General features: G+C 36.4%; 1 protein-coding gene across 1 annotated transcript in view; it reads left to right on the top strand.

Annotated features, from left to right (window-relative positions):
• Nucleotides 1-27,200, top strand: part of RP1 (RP1 axonemal microtubule associated) — a 184,886-nt gene that overhangs the window by 152,558 nt on the left and 5,128 nt on the right. Inside the window, exons 47-57 of the mRNA XM_030012421.2 lie at nucleotides 1,426-1,552; nucleotides 3,193-3,341; nucleotides 13,282-13,489; nucleotides 15,102-15,161; nucleotides 15,475-15,653; nucleotides 16,201-16,423; nucleotides 21,565-21,719; nucleotides 21,852-21,927; nucleotides 24,146-24,224; nucleotides 24,444-24,726; nucleotides 26,304-26,382. Of these exons, the coding sequence (XP_029868281.2) occupies nucleotides 1,426-1,552; nucleotides 3,193-3,341; nucleotides 13,282-13,489; nucleotides 15,102-15,161; nucleotides 15,475-15,653; nucleotides 16,201-16,423; nucleotides 21,565-21,719; nucleotides 21,852-21,927; nucleotides 24,146-24,224; nucleotides 24,444-24,726; nucleotides 26,304-26,382 (1,618 nt within the window). The remainder of the gene's footprint in view (nucleotides 1-1,425; nucleotides 1,553-3,192; nucleotides 3,342-13,281; nucleotides 13,490-15,101; nucleotides 15,162-15,474; nucleotides 15,654-16,200; nucleotides 16,424-21,564; nucleotides 21,720-21,851; nucleotides 21,928-24,145; nucleotides 24,225-24,443; nucleotides 24,727-26,303; nucleotides 26,383-27,200) is intronic.

Raw genomic sequence — 27,200 nt, 5'->3', positions numbered from 1 at the left:
CTTGTATGAAATAACTAGGTTGGTATAAGAGGTTGTGGATAATATCTGTTATTAAAGACAGTTTAGCAGTTTATTTACACTGCTGGTTAGAACCAAGATGGTCATTTCTATGCTATTTTATTTTGATTTTACAAGATTGCACCTCACAGAGACTCTGAGATTTCCCCCTTCTGCCACAAGTAAATGCAGGTGCAGTTGGTTGAATTCTATATTTAGATTCAGAATTCATTTTTATAACCATAACTGCAAAATAATTCTCTTGGTGGTTTTGAGGAAACTGAAATCATTATAAAATAATGTCCAGAACAAAATAAATTAAGATATGCTTTATTTCTGAAGCATGTAATAACTAACATCTTTATTCTTGCTTCTTTCACTTCTTGAAGAAATAAAGCACAGTAAATGAAATCTGATTTTCAAGAAACTGTTCAGGAATGTAGATGTTTGTTAGTATGGAAGGGAAATTGTATTAACATTATACTTTGCACTGCATTTTAAAAAAGCTTTTCAATGTATCTGTCATAATGAAAAATAATAGAAGTCTTTTGGAGGCAAAATAATGCTACTGTCTCTCAGTGACAACTGCTAACCAAAGATGGTTGAGCTTACTGGGTTAAGGGTTTGGTTATTTTAGTACGTTAGGTCATGAAGAAATGTATGAGTGAATTCTTTGTGCCCTCTTCAAAGCAGGGTTACTTCATGCAATGTATTTTCAAATATGTTGTCTTGTCTAGCTTTAAATAGTTTAGAAAATGGTACTTTATCTCTTAGTGTAGCTAGTAGTACCATAGTGTAAGAAAGATACTTAATAATTAAAATATGTTTTCTTACAGTAAGACTAAGCTACTTAGCTCTGGTTCACCCTTTTGTTACTTTATATACAGAATTTCATAGACATTAAAAATATTTAGTAACATACTCTATATATTCATATGATACATATGTACAGATATATATACATGCCATAAAACATTCTTAATTTCTGTTTTTCAGTTTTCCCCAGAAACACTTAATTTTCTTTCTACCATTACTTCGAACGAGAAAACATTCTGCACTGAAAAATGTTATGGCATATTGACATTTCTCACAAGCTGAAATGGGCATATCAACACTTCTTTTTCTTCCATATGCTGGATGAATAGGTTACATAAAGGAATCTTTTTGAACCATTCCAAATATTATTTTCCCTTACTGCAGTCTCTACAACAATAATGTTGACAACATTTTAATTGTTTTTAATTGGGAAAGACATCTATTCCTTCTCTTTTAAAAGGCTGCTTTCAAAAACATTTTAGAAAAAAATATTTCCTCTTCTTTTTTAATATTGAGATGGTGTGTCGTAGCTGTTTCATAGTATGTCTTTTGCTATAGTTTCCATTAAAGCGTAACAGATGCTGAAGGTATTTCTTTTTGCTTTTTGCTAAGGTAAAGCTTCAACACAGAGAAAGTAAAAATATTCTAGAATTTCCATTTTGTCGCAACTTTGCAGATGAAGAAGGAGGAAGAGTTGCTGAGCTTCCAGTTCTGACAGCTGGCTCCCCTTTTCCAGCAGGTTTGTCACAAAGCAGAAACACTGGAAAAAGATGTGGTCAGTGATGAAGGCTGATTTTCAGAGCAGTCCAAATGATTTAGCAGATACTTTCTGTTCATCTTAGTCAGTGATACATGGCTAGGTTCAATCCACTCCAGTGTTTAAAGAAAACAAATCTCAGACCCTGTAAATGAGAATTGTGCATTCAAGTCTGATTGGTATCAGTTTGTGACACGTAAAAGAGCAAGCATACAACACTGAAAACATTAAAAAAGTTTTGAACAGTACTCAGAGTTCAGCTTTTTCTCAATAGTATGATTTGGTTGTCTTCCAGAGGAAACAAAGGAAGTCCAGAGGAAATAACTCCTGTACTGTAATTTCAGATAAGAGGGAGATCTGTGGCTCCTCACAACAGAAACTCATCTGTTGTGTTCCTAGAATTTCAGGCATTCTTCTGTGACCTAGCAGTTATATGCCATCAAACTCCAATGCAGAGGATCACCTCAAGACTGGATTTTTTTTAGTTTGCTCTGTGTTTCTTAGGAGGTTTTATAACTAAAGTTAGTGAAGAATGGAAGAGCTTTTGTCCTAAATGGATATTCTACCATGAGAATATCCCAGTCTCCTCCAAGTGTTTCCCAGGAGTTAAGGGTTTACATCAATAGCCCAAGTAATCTGTGTATTCCTTGCCTTTTCTGCTGTGCTTTCAAAGCTAGTATCAAAAAAAGCACTTGGGCAGAAGCTCCTTGAACATGAATTTGAGAAGAGTACTGCTGGGATATTCCCTGGGAAGGCTCTTTCTCTTTGAAATACTTTTTTTTTTTTTTTTTTTTTTGTCCCCTGGAAGAGCACAGATATTTAAATCTTAACAAATGCTGCTCCTCTTTCCAAGGAGCATTTACCATGAGCACAGATACTGTTTTCTTTACCTTCTCCGCATATTTTTTTCTCTTTTTCAATTGAATGTTTTGGGGATGTGGCTTCTTTCTCATTTGGGGGGCAAGATCACCAGTGTGTTATGCATTTCTCTGGGAGTACAAACAGGTACTTAACATAAACAGCCATCCAAGAAATGCTCAGCTGAAGAGTTGTAAGGTGACATGTCAGAGAACACAGAATGTTTCCGGAAATCCTCTGCTGAGGGCAAGAACTGCAACTGGTACAGTGTAGAATCCAGCCACTGACCAGACCATGATCCAGAGGAAATACAAAAGTTGCCACCTTTCTGACAGAGTTCAGCTTCATTTGAACTCTGTGAGGCTCAGAGCGGACATGTGCTTTTTGAGTAATTTAGTATCATCCATAGCCTAGGAACTGTTTCATAGGAGTGTTACATATTTAAATGCATGCAAGTGTGTGGTAGAGTATTATATACAAGTTTTTATAACAATTTGTGATGTGTTTATTTTTCTTTCATTTTCTCTTCTACCTGTGTTTCCAGGTCCACTCACAAACTATTTGGCTTATTATTCCTTATAACAGTGGTTCTTAAATTTTAATTACAATGCTTCTACATGCTTTTCTAAGCATTATAATACAGTTTGGCATTTTGATCACTCTGGGCAGGACCAAAAATAAAACTATAATAGTAGTAATTATTAAATAACATATTTTTTAACTGATTAAGCTTTGGTAAACCTTTGATTTCTTTTTTCCAACAGTGAAAAGCTATGTTCTCTATATCACTACGGGAGCACCTCCCGGGTCAGGAACAGACGCAGATGTCTATGTCATGCTGCAAGGCCTTTTGGGAGATACTGGCAGAAGAAAGTTAATCAGAAAAGGAGACAATAATTTCACTAAAGGAAAGGTATACTTATCATTTCTGCATGATATTTTGCACTTTTAGAACCCAGTCCAATTCACGTGGACTTAATAGGAGTGGGATAGAATCTATGAAGTTTGCAATGCTCTGTGATTGTAAGTGCATGTGTATATCAATTTCTGTATCTATCGTCTGTGGGAAATACTGATGCTTATATAGCTGATGCTAACAATACTGACAAGTAATAAAGTGACTATATCAAGTGCTTTTACGTTCAATTTTGCAAATATTGAAGGTCTTCAGTGACATGCCAGTGGATTTCCTGCGCATTTGCTTCACAATAGAGCTATAAAGAGACTCAATTTCTTTTAATATCTCTTTTTTCCCCAAGCCATTCTTCAGGCTAAGGATCCTTTCCCTGGCTTTTGCCTTTCCACTGCCAGTCTGCCCCTCAGTCTGGCTCTGGGTCTCTCTCCAGACAGTCAGCCACTACCCTCCATAGTTTTCTTAGGTCTACCAAGGGGGTCATTCACTCACTGTGCAGGAGTGAGTCTCTCAACATTTCCTAGTGTTGAAATTCAGATTATGGTTTATTGATGAGCTGATTTAATTGGATTTTAGAGCTGCAGTCCTTTTGTCCTCATGGAGTAAAGGTAGTTTAATGTAAGTTTTACTGAATTTCTCCTTAAATCATAATTCCACAAGCGAGCAATCTGTTTTCTAGACTGGTAGTTTTTAATGAAGAGGGACCAGGGATGCACACCCAGAAATGTTGCCTAAGAGAACAGAAATGAACTACAAAGATTCATAATCTGAAGGGTGTTTTTATAGTATTTGCATCTACTTCACTGTGGCACAGAATTTTTCTGTTTTACAGAGGCAGAGCTGGCATGTACCCATCTTTTCATTACTTATTTGACATTTTATAGGAGCAGTGTGTGTATGTAACATAGTATCCTTATATTTCTAAAAGTAGATATCAGCACAGGAATATTTTAGGGCCCTGAAAAGAAATTGCTTGTAGATAAGTAATAGAGAAACACAGAAAAGTCTTGATTTGCTCCTTGTTCAGTGAAACTAAAGGTATTTATTCAATGGACAAAGTGTAAATTGATTCTGCAAGCAAGACTCCTGCCTTTGCAGCAACATTTTGTTCATGACATGTTTTGGAAATTTCCCAGTGTTTTCTTCCCTTTATAAGCAATCTCCAAACAGACTCTCAAGTGTAGAATGTCTCTTTCTATACCAGCCCGATCACATATTGTGCCGAGCAGCCCTGCAATTAGAGAGTCTGGACTTGGTGGTTTAGGGGATTTTGGAGTATAACAGACAGAATTTGCATTCTGAATCTTAACAGTTGTTCTGACATTTTAAAATGTGCTTTTCCTTGCAATAATTTTTGCCCTGACTATACAGTAACAGCTAGTGAACTGGAACAGGGTTTCTGTTAGAAATCACATCAAAATATGGCATTAATCTCCCAGAATGCCAGGGCTGCTACAAACAACAGTTTAGCAACGCAGAAATACATAGAAATGTTTAAATATTCAGAGGACTGTGCAGTGGATTGGAGATACACTTCTCTCATTTAACAGGTCTTTTATTTACATGAGCTAAGTTACATGATAGTAAGACTGAATTAGCTTCTTATATCTGAAAAGATGCTTTGTGTCTTTCCAAAGTCATAACACCTGTGAAACTATCAGAGAACTGGTAGATAAAGTAATGTGCATGATATTATTAATTCACCAGTAAGCTCCCTGTGGTTCACCCCATGTCTGAGAGAGCAGCACTGTCACCAAGAGAGCTGAGCTTCTGGTGATCTGCTCAGACAAATGAGTGTGAGGACTAGTGTCAAAAGAACAGTATTCTTTGAGATTGCTATCACATCGATGCCTTGTTTGACGTTATGCTAAAAACTGTAAGGATAGACAAAGCAATCTCAGCACACTTCATGCAGTTCAGCTTTCATGAAATCCTAATAGTATCTACTCATACTTCATGAGTCAGTTTAAGTCTGATAAATGTTACCCGCTACAAACAGTTTCTTGAACCAAAGTATACTCAGTGCAGACATTCTGTAAAAAACAGGGCCCAGTTTTGTGAAATCCTTACGGTATCTCCATATTGCTTCTGGCACCCAACATTTTTCAGTGAATGAAATTCTTTGTGCTTCTTTATATGGTGTTTGATAGACGTCCTGTATGCTCTGTCATATGGATGTGAGTTACCCACAAATTTCCTCTTTGAGAATGTGGCTTTTTTCAAATCAATTCCATCAAAGTCAGTAAACTACACTGAATATGTTATGACTAATATTTAAGTATTTTAATCTCAGTATGATGAAAGTGGCCAGTATTTTAAGTACTCTAAATTACTGGAGCAGTAAAATCTCTGTGAATTTTTACTTGATTCTATTAGTTGTTGAAAAGATATATCCTTTATCCTGCCCTATATTTAGACATCAACTGCTCAGGTTGGTACCATGGTAACTGCAGCACATACAAAAATTGTCAGTGAGAGGTGACTATTGGTGTTCAGTTTCAGTACTCACTTACAGATTAAGCATTGGCAATTTAAAAAAATTACATTAGGAGAAAATCCAAGTGTGCCAGAATACACTAAGAAGGGCCAGAATGTGGGACAGAGTACTATGGCCACTAGTAGGAAGTCAATATTTGTCTGTGGCATCCACATCCCATCACATCTAGAATGCTACTATTTTGTAACCACAGATAAACTTTCTCTTATGGAAAGCATATCTGACAAAATGATTAAATAATTGCAAAATACCATTGATCCAAATGTATTAATCATAGTGGTAGGCTGTTGGCCAAGTTATTGTAGTACAGAAGTGAACAGTAAAATGGTCTGGTCATCTAGCAGAAGGATTAATCAGATGGAAACTAGGAAGATATGGAATACCATCATAGGGAAAGAAAGACTGGTGGAGGTTGTCAGAAACTCTGAGGAGAAAAGCAGAAAGAAAGAACGTAACTAAAGCTTTATATAACCCTAGGAGACAGTGGCAAATATCTGAGCCATGTGCAGTTCTCAGTGATACCTCCAGGGTGGTATTTCCCAGTCAGTAGTTACAGTCAGTAACAGATTCATAGGAGGCAGAGCTAGAACATACCACTGCAATCACCTAGCTTGCCTACATAACACTGGCCAATGGATTAGAGCTCTGTGAGTAATTAATTTTGGTTTCCTGACATATTTTTGCAGGGCAACAAAAAATGTAAAACTTTGTTGCCAAAAATTAAAAATTGTACAAAATTAATTAACACTAAAATTAATTACTTGGGTGGGGTGGCTTTCTGTCTATATAGACCTCAAAAATAAATTACATAAATTACATTTCTAAAGCTGAAATACATCTCACGAAGCTTTAGTTGCCTGTAATGTACCCATTTCTTCTAAAATGATGGCTTGAGCTTCTTCTGCAGAAAGGGAGTGAAGTAGATGCTTCCAGGAGGTGGTTACCCTCTCTCTTTATTTGGGCATTTATCTTAAAATGAAATTAATTATCCTCAAAGAGCGCCTGCTGCTTTCTCAACATTTTACAAGGAAATTATCTGCCTATAGACTTATTTTAGATAGACAAAGTTGGATGAGTGAATTCTATACCACATTTATTTCAGTTTTTTAATAAACAAGATAATTTTAAAATACAGCTGACTTTGTTAGCTTGATTTATCAAAAACCTTAAAATAGTTATGGTCAATCCAAGTCTGCATTTTTCAGCAAATAAAATATTCAACCATTTTCCTCAATGCAGCAAGAACTGAATTAGCTTCAATTCAAGTTAAATAGTTTAGAAAATACATCTAACTCAGAATGAATGGCTTCTAGTGATGAAGTGCTCATCTAGTTGGAAAGTTGTTTCAAAGCTTAAATATCCTTCTTTTTTTTTTTTTTTTTTTTTTTTTTTTTAAAGATTCACGCTATTCTCTGTCTAAATTTGTCAAGCTTTAACTTCTAGGAACTGGATTTTGTCATGCTGTTGACTGTTAGCCTAGATAGTTCTCTCACACCAAATTTCTGCTGCCTTTGACAGTATTTATGACAATAAGAAAATCAGTATGCCTTTGACAATTTAAATAGATTAGGCTGTTTGATTCACTGGAAGGCAGGCTTTCCAGTGATTTATTAACTCTCAAAAATCTTTTCAGAGCACTCTTCAATTTAGTACCCTACTTCAAGTGTCATAACTAGCAATTATTTTTGCATCATCTCTAAAATCTTGTTTTCTTCCAGTTAACTCATGAAAATATTAAAGAGCATAAGCTTATTAACTGGCCTCACTACAATGAAATGTGCTTGAAAATATTCTCCATTTACAGCTGCACTTGGAGACTTACCAGTTAGACATTTTATTGTCCCATTATCAGCCAGGTTGAGCCCACCTGAGAATCATTTAAATATTGGATTATGGTGTCTTAATCAAAATATTATACAATCATAAGCATTACTAAAGTTGAAGAAAACTACATCCATACTATTTTCTTTGCCTGCTAAACCAGATCTCAAACTTGGACTGCTGTTAAATCAGTCCAACAGTCAGGTGCATCAGATGGGTTTGAATTTGTCCAAAGTGATGTCTGTCTTTGGTGGCTTTTTGGTTTGGTTTGGTTTTGGGTTTTTTTTTGTTGTTGTTTGTTTTTTTTTTTTTTTAATTTCTGTTGTGTAATATAATGTGTGTTTACAGATTTGGATGTGGCTGATGATATGGTCTCTGTATCAGTCCTTTTGCATTTTATTAAATGTATTTTACTTGAAGTCTGATTGAAATGTCTTTTACAAGTTAGTTGAATGGTCATAGCTGATGATTATTATAATGTACCACTATTCTTTCTTACTCCTGTTGCTGTTCTATGCATACAAATCCTGTTTCAAAAAGATTCTGTTCCAGTTATACTAAGCAAATTAACATAAGGTCAGTTCAGGGCAAATATTATTTGTTTTTTTTTTTTACTGCCCCTATTCTTTCATTTATTATTCACTAATCTTGTTGAAGATGGATGAACCATGATAATTGTAGGTTATCAGAAGCCTCTAATTATGCATTCACTGTAATTTAAATTAATTTAATTTTTTTCATGTAAAGTTTTTCAATGAATTTCTGGATGAGAATTTAACATAAAACAAAAACATGTTTGCAAAAATATGTGGATTTAGGAGAAAATTCAGGGTTGGCTTTTTCAGATGCATGGATAATCCTATTCTTAAAGAAGCGTTTGTACAGAACACAAATCAAAAGACGCTGAGGTCACAGTCAGATGCACTGTTCATCCTTCCACTGAGCTGGGCTGCGACAGTCCTGCTACCAGTGCTGGTTATCACTGCTGCTTACCACCCAATGTTTCCAACCCTTGAGTCTGCTGGCACAGTGACATACGTTTACTTTGTCCAAATGTTTATTTCATTTAAGCAAATAATATTGTTAATAATTTGGGTTTTTTCCATTGGTCTATCTTGATAAAATTTGGCTGGAGCGAAGCTGATTGTGTGGTTATGCTGGCACAGCTAAAAAGGTGATAATCTCTGTCTAAGAGAAGGTAGTGATGTGACAAGTATTTGGGACAGGGTGGAGGAGTTCTACTTCAGCACAACTGGAAGAGCCCATGGGACCACAGTCTGAAGGGTGATGTCTTAGCAAAAGTAACTTTTTCTCATTTATTTCTCCTACAGGAATGTTCAGACACTGTTTCTGATTTGGGTTCAGTGTTACAGGGGCCTTTATTTTGCCTCCCAGTGGTAAAACTCTTTTGTTTTCAGTGGAGTTTCTCCAGATTAACAAGTGAGATCAAAATAATCAGGCAGCAAATCAATAGGTTTGCTAAGCTTAATAGAAAAAGTCCTTTATCTAGACACTCTAACTCCTTTTCCAATAAAAGCCTATTAAAATGATAGTAACATTAGCAGTACAGGAAATCACTTGTGCATACAGGTTGATGAAATTAAGCATATGGTGTGTCTTGACTTGCCATTTTCAGTTCTGCTGGGAATATCGTCATTAACCAACCATCAAGTCTCAATACCGAGCTTATAAAATGATTGTCATTTATAAAGGTAAATATTGCACAGTGACTATTCAAATGCTTCTTTGGTTACAAGAGCTCTTGCAGCTGCTACAGACAGTGATATGTTTCCAGCACTGACACTGAAGAGTGCAGAATAAAGTCAAACTGGTTCATAGATTCAAAGGAAATGCTCAAAACATGGGTCCCAGAATAAAAAGAAACATTTGAAGAAGATCTGAAAAGGAGTTAACAAAAATTAAACTTTAAATATTCTGAAAGTGTTGCTGGAATGATTGTTTTTAAGGAATTTTCAGTGCTTATTTTATTATCCAAGAAATACAAAAAGTGTCGATTCTGGTTTTGCTAGGGCAGCCCTTCTGGGTCACAGAGGATGTATGGCTCTCCCCTTGTCAGTCTCAGATGCTCGGTCTTGGAGAATATCTTTCTTTCTCCAGACAGTGTTAGTTACGAAAATGTAGTGGACTGTACATGCACACAAATTGTTTTAATGCTATCCTGAGAAAATTCAATATAAGCTCTGCTGAATTAGACTATATGTATTATTATCAATATTTAAGGTGACTTTTCTCCATTCAAACCTAACTTGCTAGTAGTAACTAAAAAGCAATTAACACTTTTCCCTAAGGGAAAATGAAAAAGAAAAGTTTTATATTCTGTAGGTTTACCTATCTTCTGTGTGTTTTCTCCCTCTCTCTTTTTTTGGAGAAGAATTAAACCTCCAGTAACTTAAAAGGTCCCCGTTTGTAAATCAGATAAGATAGAGTATCATGTGACATACAAGACCTGACAATAATTCAAATATTTCCTATGTTTTATGACTAATCCGTGGACTGAAATGAATCCACAAAAATATTAGCTAAATTATTAATAATAATTCAATTTCTTAAAATCATAATGAAATACATGTCATAATCTGTCTGTTTGCAGACAGATTACAGGGAGAAAAGTGGATTGAATTTGACAAATAAAGTATCTCTAGCAAATTGTTCATCTAGCTCTAACAATTATAGTTGCTGGTCTTTCTCTGTTCTTTTTGGTCTCTTGTCTACAATAAAGCTCATTACACCATATAGATTTTCAAATGTACACTAAAGAGAAAATGTAACCTTGTCTGTGAAGTGAGTTTACCCCAGTTATCACAATTCCTAGTCTAGTTAATAGTTTTTCAACTTGGCTGAATCGTCTGCAAATTTGACTATGGATTTCTGAGATTTTACATGTTGTAAAATGGGCTTGTTAAAATTGCACATTGACAAATGATGAAGTAGCGTGTCTAATGCAAACCAAACATCAAAGTTTTCACAAATGTTTATTCAGCCAAAATATACCTATTTTCAGAGGAAAAAGGATTTGGAAAACCTTTCATGCATTACCTATATATACAAACTTGCTGTTACCTGTAGCTGGATTATCCAGGTTATGAATAACCCATAGTACATGCTGCACCTGAGTTACTAAGTGATTTCAGAATCACTACCACTAGGAAGAAGGGTGTACAAATACTTCTGCTGATGTTGTATGAAGTTTTTCTAGCTTAATAGAGCTTATTAACTGCCAAGCTTAGTGCAAGTCAAACCCAGCTATCCTCCTTCTGGAGACAACAAAAGTCTAGAAGTCTGCAGAATATTGTCTGTATTTTTCCTTTATTCCTAACTCTCTCTTCTTTCTAAAAGTGGATCACTGACAACAGATTTTTTGGAGAAGCTGATGATAGTGTCACTAAATTAGTCATCCTCTGGAAAACTCTTTTCTCTTAAAAGGAAATCTATTCTAACAAGTATTCTAATCTGACAAAAGCTTCCTCATACATTTCCAATAATCATGCATTAATAACCATAAATCATGCATTAATAACCATAAATCATGCATTAATATAAGCATAATCATTTGCAAGGACAAGCAGTAATTTTTAAGATACATTTTCACAATTTGGGCACTTAAAATATGTATTTACTAACAGAGACGGGGTCTGTATGTTTCTTACTTGAGCTTATCTGTGGTTTTCACCCATCTTCTAGCCCTGTGTATTTTAATACATTTTATTTAATAAGCCATTTTATTTTATTCAAACATGATGCTATAACTTTACCAATCCAATTAAAGATAGAATAAAGCAGTGATCAAACTCATATCACAGTTAAGGTAAATTAAGAGTTCAGATTAATGGTATTCAATCATCAAATTAGTCCAATAGGTAATAAAATATAATGGTGGTGTTGACACTAAACATAACTTTTTTGACTTAACTATGGAAAATGTGAAGAGGAGGCTCTTTCCCTGCAGTCCTGCATTCAATCTAGAATTTCAGCCCTTCCAGTGTAGTCGCTCTGCTGCCGCAGGACATTATGCTGGGAACTTTCATTTTCATCTTATGTTTTTGCCAGTCTAAATTCACTAAGCAGCTGATAACCTTGACTCATCGTATGGAAGTATTCAAGTGCCTCTTTAACACTTTTTCCTTAAAATTATTGTGAGCTGACTGTTCTCACTTTCCCTTTTCACACAGTAACTTAGGGGTGACAGTACAGATGTGATGGTTAGATGATGCACTATAGCAGTTTTTGAATAACACTGCCTTTCAGTCTAGAAGAAGCCACAGAGTAATTCAATGACAGGTTGGTGCTTATTTTTAGGAAACTGTTAAAGATGTAGTTCACAAACACACACATTCACATTCCTATGTACAGATATTAATAAAGAATGAGAAAAAAAAGTTAAAGAAGAAAAAAATTGAAATTTTTCTGTTTCTGGGGATTCTTTTTTTAAATGGGTGGTCATATACTGTCTGCAATTTCAAGCTCAATATTTTAACTCATGGTGGGTCTTACTAAGTTGCAAGCTGGTCAGGCTGGTCTTGGTGACACAAATCTTTCATCAGATCTTCACCTGGGAAACCTGTCCAGGGAAGACACATAACCATGGCTGGTGGAGCAAGAAAACTGCTTTTCTCTGTCTCATTTCTGCATAATCCTTTAAATAAAGATTGCTGCCCTCTTGCTCTGGCTGAGCAACTTCAGTGTGAATTAGGTTGAGAAGGCTTCTCAGGACTCAAATGGTTTTGATCATTATTGCAATGCAGTCCCCTCAAAATCATCTTTATATCTTTAAATCATGCTGGAAATTCTGCCACAAATAACACTAGATTTTACCAGTTATCAACCCTAATAGAAATGAGATGATAATTCACAAATCTATAATGCAAAACAGGTGGAAGGTCTCTATGCCAAGAAATTAATCTCTGTTTTCCAGCTGAGGAAGTAGGTGTAAGACCCACAAAAAGCCAAAAATCACATATTGTGAAAATGTTTAATGTCTGACATCTCACCATTTCCTTTAGGGATCTTACTTCAGTGTTCCAAACATTTTAAAAATATTGTGGACTTTTTAACTGATAGAGAATAGTAGAACTTATTTAAACATAACTTTATGTAATATTTTTCCTTAAATTCAACTACTTTTATTAAAACTAATCCTATAAATTAATTCAAATCTGGGACCAAGTTTGTCATTCTTTTCTAAGAGAATAAAATACTGTCCTGTGATGTTCACTTCTGCCCTTCTCACTCCCTGCATTTCATCCCTCAAACGGGAGCCTTGGAGGTCTATTTTGTTGAGAGTAAGAGATATTTAAAATGGTATCCCTGTAAATCATTAAATGTGAAATTTGGGAAGGCAAATCTCTCAGGAAGTGAGCATAAGCAACTGATTGATCTGTGTGGGGAAACAGGTAGTTTAGCAGTAAATTGCAGAACAACAAAGGGACTACTGTTTAATGCTGCATTTTAGCATCTTTAAACTTGTCATCTTTGGTTCTGTTGGTATTTATTGAATTAAGAAAAAAAAATCCTGATTTTCCTCTCACTTTCATATTTCAAAATACACTGTTAATTTAGTTTGATGGTTCTGTTTCCATGTCTTTTTCATTCTGAATTTTTCAGGTGGATGTTTTTCAAGTGGAAGCAGTAGATGTTGGGACTCTGCAAGGGATGGTGGTTGAAAAAGGGAGAGGCTCTGACTGGTTTCTGGAGAAGATTATTGTGAAAGAGTCAGCAGCTGCAGGGACAGAAACATTGTTTATGGCTCAAACATGGCTAAAAGACAGACGCGATGCAAAAAGATCTGCCACAGTAACTCTGAAGGCCACAGGTCAATATTATTTTCAAACTATCATTCGCTAAGAAATTCATTCCAAACTGAAGAACGCAGCTATGTCATTTGCTTCTATAAACAAGTTATCATTTAAAATATTCCAGTAGAACATTGTCATTACATAGGGAATTAGTGTGTCTGAACACTTTGGGTTTTAGTACTATTTAATAACCACTATTTGCCAGAGGATAATTTCTGCTTTGTTACTCCAGATTTACAGTAGCATAAATGGCAGCAAATTTGGCCTATTCTCTTTACAAATTGCTGCCTCTCCAAGTCTTCTACTTTGCCACTTGCAAACAATTTTTTAATCTTCAAATACCTCTGCTGAGTACTTGCTAGGCATAGTGAAAATGAGGTAAATAGTGGGGCAAACTCTGTTTAAGCAGTGGAGAAAATGCCTCCATTGTATTCAAAAAGACTGGTTTACATTATTTATGCCACACTGTTTGGATAGCTTTTGCCAGAAACTGGGCATACTTTTGACTGACACTATGTGGGTAATCAGTCCACACAGGAGCAGTTTTGATCCCACTGCCCGTGACCGCGCTCTTTGTCAAGGCAAGAAGGGAATGTGCACCCTCCCTCCCTGTGCTGCGGTTTCAATACAAACACAGTCTGGTGTGCAAGCCGGGAGGGAACCGCGGCACAGGCCAACCGGATCAGTAGGCAACCAAAGCCCAGTATATATGTTTAAGGCTGATGTTTTTCTTATGATCCTGCCCCTAAAAGAAGTAAATAGTACAGATGAGTCCTTAGATTACAGAATATATTCCAGTTCTTTTCATCCTAACTCCTAGGGCATCTCTGTTCACTGTAGCAGCATTGGCATGATGGTGCTTCTCCAGCAATAGCCTATTGAGACTGAGTAGAATTCCAGCACAATCCATTGCCTCTGCTTTATCACCTCTAACTTTTGATCATTTGAAACCCGGAAAGAGAAGGAGGAAGCTGTTATTTCAGCTTTGGTTTAGCTTGTATGTTGGGACTTTTCTGAATAAAATATAGGAATATTTAGTGTATTTAAGGTTATATAACATGGTTCTATTCAAATTAAAAAAAAAATTCTGTTTCTACCAGAATGCATTGATTTGGTAGAAGGAGAAAGTGTTCCTGTGAGTTTTTTAATACAATAATAGGCAAATCCAAACTTGGTTGTGATCTCAAAAGAAGGCTTTTCATCTTTGGTTCAGGCCTCTATCTAATGTTTACAGGTAGTTTTGGTCTATACCAAATCCCCCTGAAATCAATAGGAGCTGGTATCAGTGGGAGGAACATCAGCCCCCTCAAATGGGCATTAAAAACACCCAATTAGTTCTGATTCATCCAGAGCATAAATTGTATAAATGAAACAGAAATGCTTTAAAATGAAAAATACTTACAACCATTTCATAGTAAAGAGCCAGCTCTAGAGTCAGTGCATTAAATAGGATGATAAGTAGGAGATGACGCTTAAGTAGAAAATCACATTGTACACTTCCTAGTTAAATCTTTAATCTAACTGATATAATAGTCAATTGCCTCACTAGAGATGAATACAGGCATTTGTTATCATTTAGACACTGTTCTACAAAAGCATTAATTTGGTCTTCAATCTTTTTTTAATTAGAAATTCAGGAGAGGAGGAGCACTTCTACCTGGCCTTTAGGAAAAGAGCAAATGAATTCAGGTATAGCTTCTGCCATTACATTGACTGTTTTATTCATCAGTTCTGAAATAATGTGAGAATATTTTCATCACGATATGTCATTACACTTACTAGTACTGTCAGTATTTCCCCCTTTGTAATAGTGAGAAATGGCTATATACTTAGGGAGCTGATCAGCCCCCACATGAAGTGCTTATATATTAATACTCCCCATGTAGACTAAGACATGTGTTAGGAATTTTATGTCAGGCACCTTGGTTAATATAAGAAAACAGAAACATCTTTAATTTTTTTTTTTTTTTTCGTTTTTATTTTCCTTATTTTATTTGTTCAGAAGGCAGATGGAGGATTTATTTCACAAAACATCAAGAAGATACAAAAACAGACTTTGAAAAGTTGTCAGAAAATGTATCCAAGTTGGTTATGGTTTTTTATGGAAGCAATGGCAAGTCAAATCCGGTTTCCATGGAAAACAAAGTGGAACATCAGGCTAAGAACCAAATAACATATGATGTAAAATAATATATAGCTTCATCTATATTTAAATTTCCTTTGAGTTTCCTTTTAAAGAGAAATAATGTAGTGCTGTAAATATTGCAGATATTATTGTTTAAATATTCAAGAAAAGCAGAATGGACATTTTCAGTTGCACACCAGATTTCATTTTTAATTTTTGGCTTTCTCAAGTTCATGATGATCAAGCATATTCTTTTTTTTTTTTGTCAACAAATAGTCATAGTTAATAATGCATATCAATTTAAATGGCATTAACATTAATTATTCATATTTAGAAATCAGTGCAGTATGTAATTTGAATTTGATAGAATAATTACAATGAATGTCCCTAGAGTATAAAGCTAATATTTCTATAACTGCTTACAGTCAACCTGGTTCTGCTGTCTCTGAACTCAGTGGGGCTTTTAGCACCAAGACTGATGCAAATAGGGCTAGGTCCATGCTGACCCCTTTAGAGGAAACTTCCTCTCTTCCTGTAAATTAGCTATGCATGTATCTATGTATCTCTGTTTGGATGATAACTCATTGTTTTGTTGCTTCCTAGGTACATTTACCATCTGATTTGGGAATGCTTTATAAAGTGAGACTTGGTCTCCAGAGTTTGGAAAACAGTATATCCCAGTTGTCTCTCCGTCACTTTAAAATGCAGAACACTTCAACCCTGGATACCTTTAGTCTCACCATAAATAAAACACTTCCTCTTTCTCTTAATGGAGACAGATGGATTGAATTCCCTGTAGAGTGGCCATTAAAAGAAGCACTTTCTGGTAGGTATAAATCTACTTTAAAGCAGTAGAGTAGTCCAGGAGGTTAACATGTCCTAATATTACAACTGAAACCTTTATCAAAACAGAAAATTTTATTGTCTTTATTTAATGATTCATAAAGTCTGGATAAGAATTTAAAATGTATGAAGGAAAATACTATCCACTCAGCTTAATTTCTGTACCATAAAGTGGGAAATGCAATATTCATTTGATTGCATAGAACCATTACTACATGCTACAAAGAACAGTTTATAAGAAATATCCCTTTCTTACAATACTGTAATATGTCTACTTTCCTTTGTTTAGTCCTCAGCTGCTCATATTACTGACATTAACAACATGTTTTTTTATAGCTCATTTACTATTAAGAGATTTGTTTGTTTGTTTGCACATTCCAAACAAAGATTCTCAGTAAATAACAGCTCAAAACTACATATAAGCATCAGCTTTATTACCTTTATACGCTCCAAATATTTATGCCTGTTAAAATTAGCTCAACAATTGTCTTATACATGTCACCTTTGTTAAGCAAAACAAAAGAAACTCTTTCACCTAAAATCCACCATATCTTCCATATTCTTCTAATGGGATGCTTACTGAATGTCACCATATGACAGAACAATTCTCAATTTAATAAACAGACCCAATTTAATATACAATACTTAATATTCAAATAATTTGTGCCTGAGTTTTATGCAGAAAACAAATTAGTTACCTGGGTAAAGAATAAGTCAGTTCATCCAAAGTGAGCTGAAGAAGTTGTTAAATGAACTACCCCAAGACACTTTGGATTGGAATTTATGGGCCATTTTCAGTGAGGTGTTCGCACATGTCTAAATATAAGCATCCAAGTAATCTCAGTAGAATTAACAGGGGTTGAGGGTTTTTTTTTCGTATTTTGGCTGCAACTGAAAATTTAAATTTTTTATTTAGGCTTTAGATTTTATATTGCTTAGAGCTGTTATTTTCACTTGAAGTCTTGCACAGTGTGGGTACAGAACAGGGCTTAACAGCCTTCATCTCCTATACACAAGATTGAAACAAAGAGGACCTTCAGACTAACATAAAGCACATGAGTGTGCCCCTTGCAAAAGACTGATTGCTGGCACATGCAGAAGTATTTAGGATACATGTACAAGCACATAGGAATGGTGAGAGAAAGATGCAGTGTGGGTGATAAATGGGCAGTGAGACTGGAACCCCCTGTGACCTTGGTTCTGACTCTGGCTCTGTTGTTGACCTCCTGGTTGAAAAAATAATTTCCCCATTCTTTGCTTTTTTTTGTGTCTGTAATATTTTCCTTCTTTGTAAAATGCTCTGAGACCAAGAGATAAAAAATCACAAAAAAGGAATAGGTATTATATTACCTATGTGTTTAGGTAAAAGAGTGAGCAAGGAAACAAAATAGCTCATCTCTGTTGCATTTATTTCTTTCCACACATGCTTTAGAATTCTTAAAGGAGGGATTTGTAACCACAGTGAAGAAAAAAATTAGGACAGTGAAAAAACATATTCCCCCAAATCTTTGCCATTTTATGTCCAAGAGAGCCTTAAGCAGCTCCACAGCAGGTGGCACAGGTGGAGTTCAAAGTGATCCCTTACAGACAAACTTACTTGCAATTTATTGTGCAAAACAGATCTGCTTTTCTGTCAGCTTCCTAAATGTAATATATTTTCTCCTTGGTTTTCTTTTTCTCAGCTAAAAGCAAAACCAGTATTGTGTTAATTGGCATGGAAAGCAGCGGATCATAATCACTTTAACCAGAAGCTGTGTGCTGTTAAATTTCAGATACAGCTCTGTCATTCATAAAGTGTCTTAGTATTTCACCCCTTAGTTATCTTTTCCTTTTTTTGTTTTGTACTTGGGATTGTGATGAAGCATATACTAATGGCTAATTGAAACCATCAAAACACAGCTGATAAAATACAGTGCAGACCCTTGAGATCTGTCTGTGCACACATGTACCTTTGGGTGTATTAATGGGGAGAGGCCTCCAGCTGAGTATATACATAAGTAGTTTCTCTTCAGTGTACCTTCCTTTGAGACGCTTACACCTCAGGAATCCCCAGGGAAGAAATGGTGCTCTCTCTCTCTCTCACATACAAGGCTGTACAGAAGGTGAATTTTGCACTGTTGTAGCTTTTAAGGCAAAACAATTAAATAGTGAAAAGGTCAAATAAAAATGTAGTATGCTACTTTCAAATAGCTAAATATTTCCAGAAAGTTAACACAGAGCCATAATTCACACTGAAATTATGAAATCATTAGAATTTTATAAAATTAATGGAGTTGCAACATTCATGTATGTTATCCTTATTGTATGTAACTTCTTTTCAGAAATTTCTTTCATCTTTCCCCTCTCCAATTTATTCAGTATACTACAGAGATAAAAGCTTACTTGCCCACATTTGCCCTGTGATGGTCTGATCCCACAACCTGAACAAAGACCACCATTTAAGCATTTTACCCCACTTCCCTTGCCTAGATTACTCTCCTTCAATTGCTCTTCTTTGTACAATGTACCCTGCCAGTTCTATCCACTGTATAATCTGATCCAAAGTTCATTCAACAAAATCGCTAGTTGACTACAGTGTATCAGGGCCATGATAAGACAATAGATTTTACTTGCCTTGGCCAGACTCACCTGGAACCTCCAGCCATGGTGGACATAGGATGTCCACATAAGATCATGCTTGAGCTATGTCAGATGTGTGTCTGTCTCTAGTCCTCTCTCTGACCCTGTCTTCTGGATGGACCTTGGACCTATTTTGTAGCCTTCTTTTCAGTCCCGTCTCTGGCCCTTTCTCCTGCTGCTCCTGTCTCGACCACAAGGATGGATCCCAGATCTTTTTCATTGTTTGCTGCATCTGGGACTGTCGACAGGTCTGCCTGTCACATGCAGATGCTGCAGGACTGTTACCTGGTCAGTGAGGGCACTGCCTGCCCTGGGGTCATGCTCAGCTCCTGTCTTCTCCATTTTTGCAGGGCAGGCCCACTCTTGCTGCTCTCTGACACAGTGATCCATGAAACAAGCCTTCCAAATGCAATCCTTTCACTCTTGTTTGGGGCTGGTCCTGCCTCACTTCTCAAGTTTCAGATCTGGGAGACTGTGGCAAAACAGAGATCAAGTAAAATAAAAAGAGAAAATCAGAGTTACAGCCAAAACAAGCACTGCACAGGTTGCTTTGTTCTGTGTAGTGAGCCACTCGCTGCATTGCATCCCTGACCAAATACATAGTTTGCTCTCCTGATCTCTCATCTTGGTTGTAACACCACCCACCATATTCCATACAGTCCTTGTATTTAATCTTTTCTCTTATGTCTTACTATTCCATGATTTGTTGTTCCTTAGGCAGCGTCAATTTTTTATTTCCACTTTAAACTTAGCTGTATCCTCTGCCACTTATGTTTTTACTAAGAAGTTTTACTTTTATAGGTAAAACTAAATACCTTTTTGGCACTATGGATTTCTTTCCATGTACCTGCTCAACTGCAGTAGGCTTGCAACAAGGGTCTGTTCTCTTCTGTTGCTGATGCTGGGGAAAGAGGCAAGGCCCATAGAACAGAGCTGATTCTTGTAGTGAACTTAGTATTTTAGATGGTCATTAGATCTGAAAGCTGATAATAGCTTGTTATCTGCTTTACCTGGACTTTGTCTTCTTGACTTCCAAAGGATGCAAGTAATCTGTTTTATACATGCAGTCCTGTATGGCTGTCTGTTCTGGTTTCAGCTGGGATAGAGTTAACTGTCTTCCTAGTAGCTGGTACGGTGCTATGTTTTGAGTTCAATATGAGAAGAATGTTGATAACACACTGATGTTTTCAGTTGTTGCTAAGTAGTGTTTAGTCTAAAGTCAAGGATTTTTCAGCTTCTCATGCCCAGCCAGCAAGAAGGCTGGAGGGGCACAAAAAGTTGGGATGGGACACAGCCAGGGCAGCTGACCCAAAGTGGCCAACGGGGTATTCCATACCATGTGATATCATGCCCAGTATATAAACTGGGGGGAGTGGGGGCAGGGGATCACGGCTCGGGGATTAACTGGGCCTTGATCAGTGGGTGGTGAGCAATTGCACTGTGTGTCATTTGTATATTCCAATCCTTTTATCATTACTGCTGTCACTTTATTAGTGTTATCATTATCATTATTAGTTTCTTCTTTTCTGTTCTATTAAACCATTCTGATCTCAACCCACGAGTTTTACTTCTTTTCCCGATTTTCTCCCCCATCTCACTGGGTGGGGCGGGGAGTGAGTGAGCAGCTGCATGGTGCTTAGTTGCTGGCTGGGGTTAAACCATGACAGTGTCTCACTGATCTAAGCTCTGAGCCACATTTTACAGAAGCCTTCTGCAAGGTCAGGATTTATCCCCTTCTACCACAGCATCTCCAGGAATAAAAAGGACATGATAGGTAGATGATTAAAAGAGGTAAATATTCAAGACTGTCACATCATTTGGTTCTATGAGTAAAATGTAAATTAATATAAACAAATGCTCTGTGTATGCATTTACTTTTAAAGGTGTTCAGATGTTTTCATCTAGTCTTCAATTAAATAACTATAACCATTGCATAAATCACAAACAGCACAAATTCATGGGTGACAACTTCAGCTGAGACAGGCTTGTCTTCCTGACCCCGCTCTATAGTCAGTGGATGTGCTCCGTCACAGTGAAGTTCAAAGCAGCAACTTCGGTGCTCTAAATCACATGTGAGGAGCTTCTCTCTCCATCTCTAAGATGATGAAGTCTGAAGGACTTGTCTCCCCAGCTAAAGTCAGTCTTTGTAAAGATCCCAAAAGTGATTGATGAGTCTGAGGCTTATTAGGATTTTATCTATTAGGCATTCACCATTAGAAAGAAAAAGGCAACTCACTGCGGTAATTTTTCCATAATGTGCTACTGTTACAAACAGCATAAAGCATAGGCATGCTTTTCTCTAATTTAATGTGAAGTTGTCAGCATCACCAGTGTTTATAGTTACAGGACAAAATTAAGGAAAAAATTGAAAAAAAATTGAATTTTACTATCATTTTCAAGTGTTTGCATTTTTAATTACATCTGATGCATATTGCTCTGTTGTCAAATAGCTGTGCAAGGTCGTGGCACTGTCTTAACAAGATCTCTTTCTGCTTGACATTGCAGTGATTACATATCATCTAACAGTATTTTCTAGAAATATTTTGAGTGAGAGAAATCTAGTGCATATGACTGCGTGTATATACGGTACTCATGGTGACACAGGGGACAGATCTCTTCTCTGGTCGTTGCAGGATGTCCAGCAGGGAGAGGACAATGAGGTACTTGATCTTAAAGTACTTTAAAATTTATCCTTTAATCCATTCTTGTACTTCCTATATATTATTTTCAAATCTTCCCAGACACTTAGGTAATATAGTTTGAGATTGTAATACTAAATAATTTTATTTTAGTCATTTGTAGTTATCGTGGATGCTGTTGAATTGGGAGAACTGGACAAAGTTGTTCTTTTGATCAGCAGTAAAACAGGTAAAGTACTTTTGCTGCTCTCTAAAGTCGGTGATGTGAATCACACAGCTAGCCTCCTGTTAAAGGCAATGAAATCACTGCCAGAGTTAAAACCTGATTAATTTTCTTCGGCTATTTTTGCTAAAAGGCAATATTTTATAAAACAAAATCCTACATTTTGACACATTAAAATCCTTGGATCTAAAGGCTATATCATTATTGCATCAAGAAAGTAAACTATTCCTTTCCATACAAGAAAGAAAAACAGAAAATTAAGATGAGTAATTATATTCTGTGATTAATACGTAATCTATTAATAAGTAATTTAGGAGAATAGTTATAACTCACATAAGAAACTGGTATTGTTTATTTTTCCTTCTGTGATTCAGCTGTTTTCACTGTTTTCCCTACCTATTCTGTTTTCTCCCTGTGACATTCAGAGGGGGATTTTACCCCTATTAGGCAATCAGCAGTTTTGTCACTGAATTTCACCAAAATCGTCATAACTTCAACATCCCTTTGCCTCACCTGTAGGATGGCTATCATGCTACTAAGGAATATTCAAAGAATTAATTGTAAAGTTTTTTAAAGTCCTTTAATGAAATTTGCTATATAATTGCAAATCATTACTTACTATGTATTATAGTTGACCATCTTCAGACAGTTTTCTAGGAAAACAAGGGTTCTATATTTGCGCTTGATCTGCCTTTTTTGTTTGCCCATCTGTTGGCTCCTCATAATAACCTTTTAGACTCACCAGCCAGTTTCAGCCAAATCTGTAAAATGTGTAGAGACGTCAAAGACATTTGGGCAGTAAGCGTGTACGTACTGTTTGGCTGGCCAACACATCCTGCACCACAGCATGGTCTGCCTCAGCCTCTGGGTGCTTCAGCGGGGGCACGGTGTGGAGCTGCAGTTCCTATAGAGGGGAAGGGAAGGAGAAGGACAGCCCTGCCATGCTGCTGTTGGGGACCAAGGCGTGTAGCTCACTGCTTTTGCTTCCCACAGCTTGAGTTGTGAAAGTTAACTATGGCTGTCTGTCTGACTGACAGTCATTGAATACAGCAATTGCCAAAGGGCACCACAGAGAGCATGACAGGCAAGATTTTTCCAGTCAGGTTTGAAAACATGATTCACAAAGGAGGGACTTTAGGGCCCATTGGCTCTGTGTGTGTTATGAAGAGAGGATTGGGCAGATGTATAACACATTTCTTCCAAAGGAGTTACTTAGATGATAAAGCACTTCAGATGAGTAAGAGTGTCCATATTGTATCTAGACTTGGTTAGACTAAGACTAGTTTGGACCAAGACTTTGAACGAAAAATCCCCAAACACAAAAGCTGTTTAGCTTACAAAGTCAGATGTACCCTACAGGACTGGTCAACCCAGGCTGCTCTAATGCATTTATGCTTCTTCCAGTACCTGAGCAGGTTTTTAAGATCAGGTGGTTCAAGATCTCTTCCTGAAGCTTCTGACTCTCTCCATGCACTGCCTGGGCAGTGCAACATGATGTCTTGGATTCCTCCCCAGGAGCCTAAGCCTATTAACTTAGACTCCTATTGATATAATTAAAGGGAATTGGACAGTAGTAGAAGACATTGGGATGCAGTTTGCTGAACAGGGCTGAAGGGGCAAATAATAGAAGAGAAGGGAAAATGAATAGTCTTCATGACTAGTGGCAAGAGATTCAGCCCAGTGTTACAGACAGCATGTAGCTGAAGCCCCCAGCAGAAAATTCAAAAGGAAGCATAAGTCAGAGAGCAATCTTTCTCAAACAGCAGAGATATACAATAAGTTGCTGAACTTCCTTCATACCTGCCATGTAACGAGATCCTCTTTGTGCTGCATGTGGAACGGGGCTTGAACCCTCTTGTCAACCCGTCACTGAGGAAGCACCAGATATGTATTTCTGCTCTTCCTCCTCAAATGTGCCTGCCTGAGTCATGTGGAATCTCTTCTGCATGCCTGTCCAAGGATGGTGAGGACAACACTCCTTTGCTTCATTAAGACAAAGGAAATGCTTACTCTAAATTTCTAAATTGAGGGTTCAAATAGGAACAAAATAAGGAATGTTATGATGATTCCAGATTTTAAAAGTCAATTGTTGGTATTCATAAATGAATTAATAAATGATGTTTTAATATAGTAGGAATGACAGCATTGTATCAACAACAGACTCTACCTAATTCCTTGACATGCAGTACAACATTTTCACTATACTTTATTTCCTTCTTTGTAGACTGCAAACTGGACATTAAAAAACTGCATTTGAAAGAAGCTGTAAAGGAGCATCCTATCTATGTATTTGAAGTGAATGAGTAAGTATATTATGTAAAGCTAGTAATTTTTTAGTCATTTTATAGTACAATAATTGAAAAAACTGAGCGGGCATTGAATTAAAATGACTGTCAGAGAGGTTCAGTCAATGGATATTTTAAAAATAAGTCATCTTTAACCGTTCCACATGAATTCATAAGATTTTTTTGATTTAACATATGATTTACTTACCACAAAACATGTGCGGTTTTGTTTTTCAGAGCATTTTCTGTGGATGCAAATAAGCCAGAAATCCAGAGAGAAATCCCAGTATCTTTTATTATTAGAGGAGACAAACAAAGGAATGACATAGATAACTTACTTAAAGAAGGAAGCCAAGCAGGAAATCTGACAGAGTATACTATTAAAGTATACACAGGTGACAAAAGGGGAGCAGGGACTGATGCCAATGTGCATGTTATTTTATTTGGGAATGAGGACAAATCTGAGGTATTTCAACTCTCTCAGTCACTGGAGCATCAAAACCCATTTGAAAGAGGAAAGGTGAGTACATAGATTTTATCGGATGTGTCGATTTCTGGACTGGGAAAGCAAACTTTAAATCTATGCAAGATCTTTATGGAACTTAAGGCATTTATCCTGTTTTCCCCATCACTAGATGAGATATAGCCTCAGCTATCTCTGTGTTTCACCTTTTCATCAGAGTAACCAAGGGACATTTTACTTTTATCGTATCTAGCTGACTCTGTTGCTCTTCTGCCTCTTCTTCTGTCCAAATACAACTTCATATTGCATCCACTCATCTGCCCAGTTATGCATTTCCTTCCTCTGAAATGCACAACATACATTGCCTATGAATGTGCACATATGTGCAATATCCCTCGCTGTTGCACAAACTTTGAATATTGTGCTTGAGAATACATGAGTCCCTTACATCCCATCATTTTACTTTGCCATGGAAACTGATGCTGTGAGCCTCACTGAATGTGTAAGCCTATAACCAGGTAAAATGGAACCATGCACATCTACCTGACTCTGATATCCATCATGCTTTAGGCTATTCAGAGACCCCTAGTTCAGATACAGATATTTGCATAAGAATGCTGACTCTCTGCGTGGTGTCCTAGTACCTTAGCAGAATGTTCTCCTATTTTAATAAACATATTACTCTGGCAAAAGAATTGCTCCATTTGCTTACCACCTGTGCAATGGAGTATAATGATGGTTACCCTTATGTAGCAAGAAATAAATATATTTTCCATATCTTTCTCCTGTGGATTCCTTGAAAGGTAATGACTGAATAATTAAAACTCCAGTTAAAACATCTTCCTTATGAGATCCACCTCATTATCTCCAGCAGTACTAAATATCTTTTTACTTGCAGTTGGTCTGAGTTTCTTCAGCCAGGATGTCTGTGAATATCTTCTAAAAGATCTTTACCCATGTGTTGTCTTCCATACTGAGGAGGTTAATAAATCTAGTTACCTATCGGCATAAGGAGCAAGTCAGAAAGTGTCTTGAGTAGTACTTCCTTTTGCCTAGTACCACACAGGAGGCGTCATTGCTCTTTGAAAAAGACTAGTAGATACATAGAAGTCATGTTAGCAATCCAGCTAAGTCAATGGGTAGTCAGTGATGTCAAATGTCCTATGAGAAAAGGATCTCATTTTTTAAAAGTCTGTAATAAGAAACAAAGTAATGTTTTAAATAAAATTTCTCATATTTGAGAGAGATAATGGTACAGGTAGTAAAAGCCTTTATCTTTTATGTTCTTGAATGTAAATTTATGTACCATATAGTGAAAACTTTTTAGAAGTCTATATCAGTTGAGAATCCATAAAGGAGCAAAAATACTTTTCTGGTAGATGAAAGTCAGGAAAGAGGTAGGGATTGTTCTACTGTAAGTTGAAAAGTGAATCTTTCATGTTTAAACTGAGACCTAGTAGGAGAGAATCTATACCCCAGATCTTCAGTAAGGAAAATAAACCTCATCAGGTGTCAGCCACCTATTTTGAATTGGTATTATTACATTTTAATTAGTCTCAGAACTGACCTAAGCAAATGTATAAGTTTCCAGACATTGATATATTATTTTTAATAGCTATATTTTAATATTAAAGGTTGATACATTCAAGATTAAGACAAAAAAATTGGGCAACCTACATTCAATTGAAATTGGTCATGATGGGAAAGGATTTGGTGAGTATACTGCATGCGTGCAATAGCCTTGTAAAAATCTTCTGCTTAAAGTTCTTCCTGACATTTGGAAAGATTTTTGAAGTTGTGCTACTGCTACAGCTAGCTAGTACAAATCTGTATACAAATGAGGTCAGTTTGACTGCTCTTGCTTACACCTTCTCCATCTTTGTCACATTTCCCTTGACTTTACCTTGAATTTTTTTTTCTAACAGAGATCTAGTTAGCATAAACCTCAGAAGGTTTTATCCTTCAAACACTGCTCAGCCAAAACTCCTATTAGATGCCTTAAATAATGTAGGATTGAATTTTCAAACTGCAGGCTAAACTTTCCATGCTTTAAACAGTATCTAAGAAATGTTTCGGCAAATTTGGGCCTCTGGTCAAAGCATGCTGTAGCTCCCTCTGACACACATACACCTTTTCTTCTTGTCAAAGCTAAACTATGAGGAGAACACTAGTGTGCACCAGATCTTGCCCTGATGTTAAGTTAGGATGTGGCTACAGCCATACCCACACATGATGATGGAAACTGTTTCTATGTACAGCGTATTACATGTAACTTCTAAAACCTGAATTTTACAAAAAAATAAGGTGGGATACTAGGACATATAATATTTTGAGCTTACATTTAGTGGTGCTAAAAACCCGTAGAAATACACAAATATATAAACAGAATTTGCAGGCAATGTACAGCTTGAGTCAAAAAGGTCTGATTGTATTGAGATATTCTAGTCAGGTGAATTTTGCTTGACCTATCTGAAAGAAATTGGTTTAGGTTTAGATAAAACCTGATTTATCTAAGTGCATGAGCCACTGTA

This window comes from Aquila chrysaetos, chromosome 4, assembly GCF_900496995.4.
Source record: "Aquila chrysaetos chrysaetos chromosome 4, bAquChr1.4, whole genome shotgun sequence".
NCBI classification, from domain to species: Eukaryota; Metazoa; Chordata; class Aves; order Accipitriformes; family Accipitridae; genus Aquila; species Aquila chrysaetos.
Note: the sequence above shows the minus strand (reverse complement) of the source record. Positions and strands in the feature narration are given on the sequence as shown.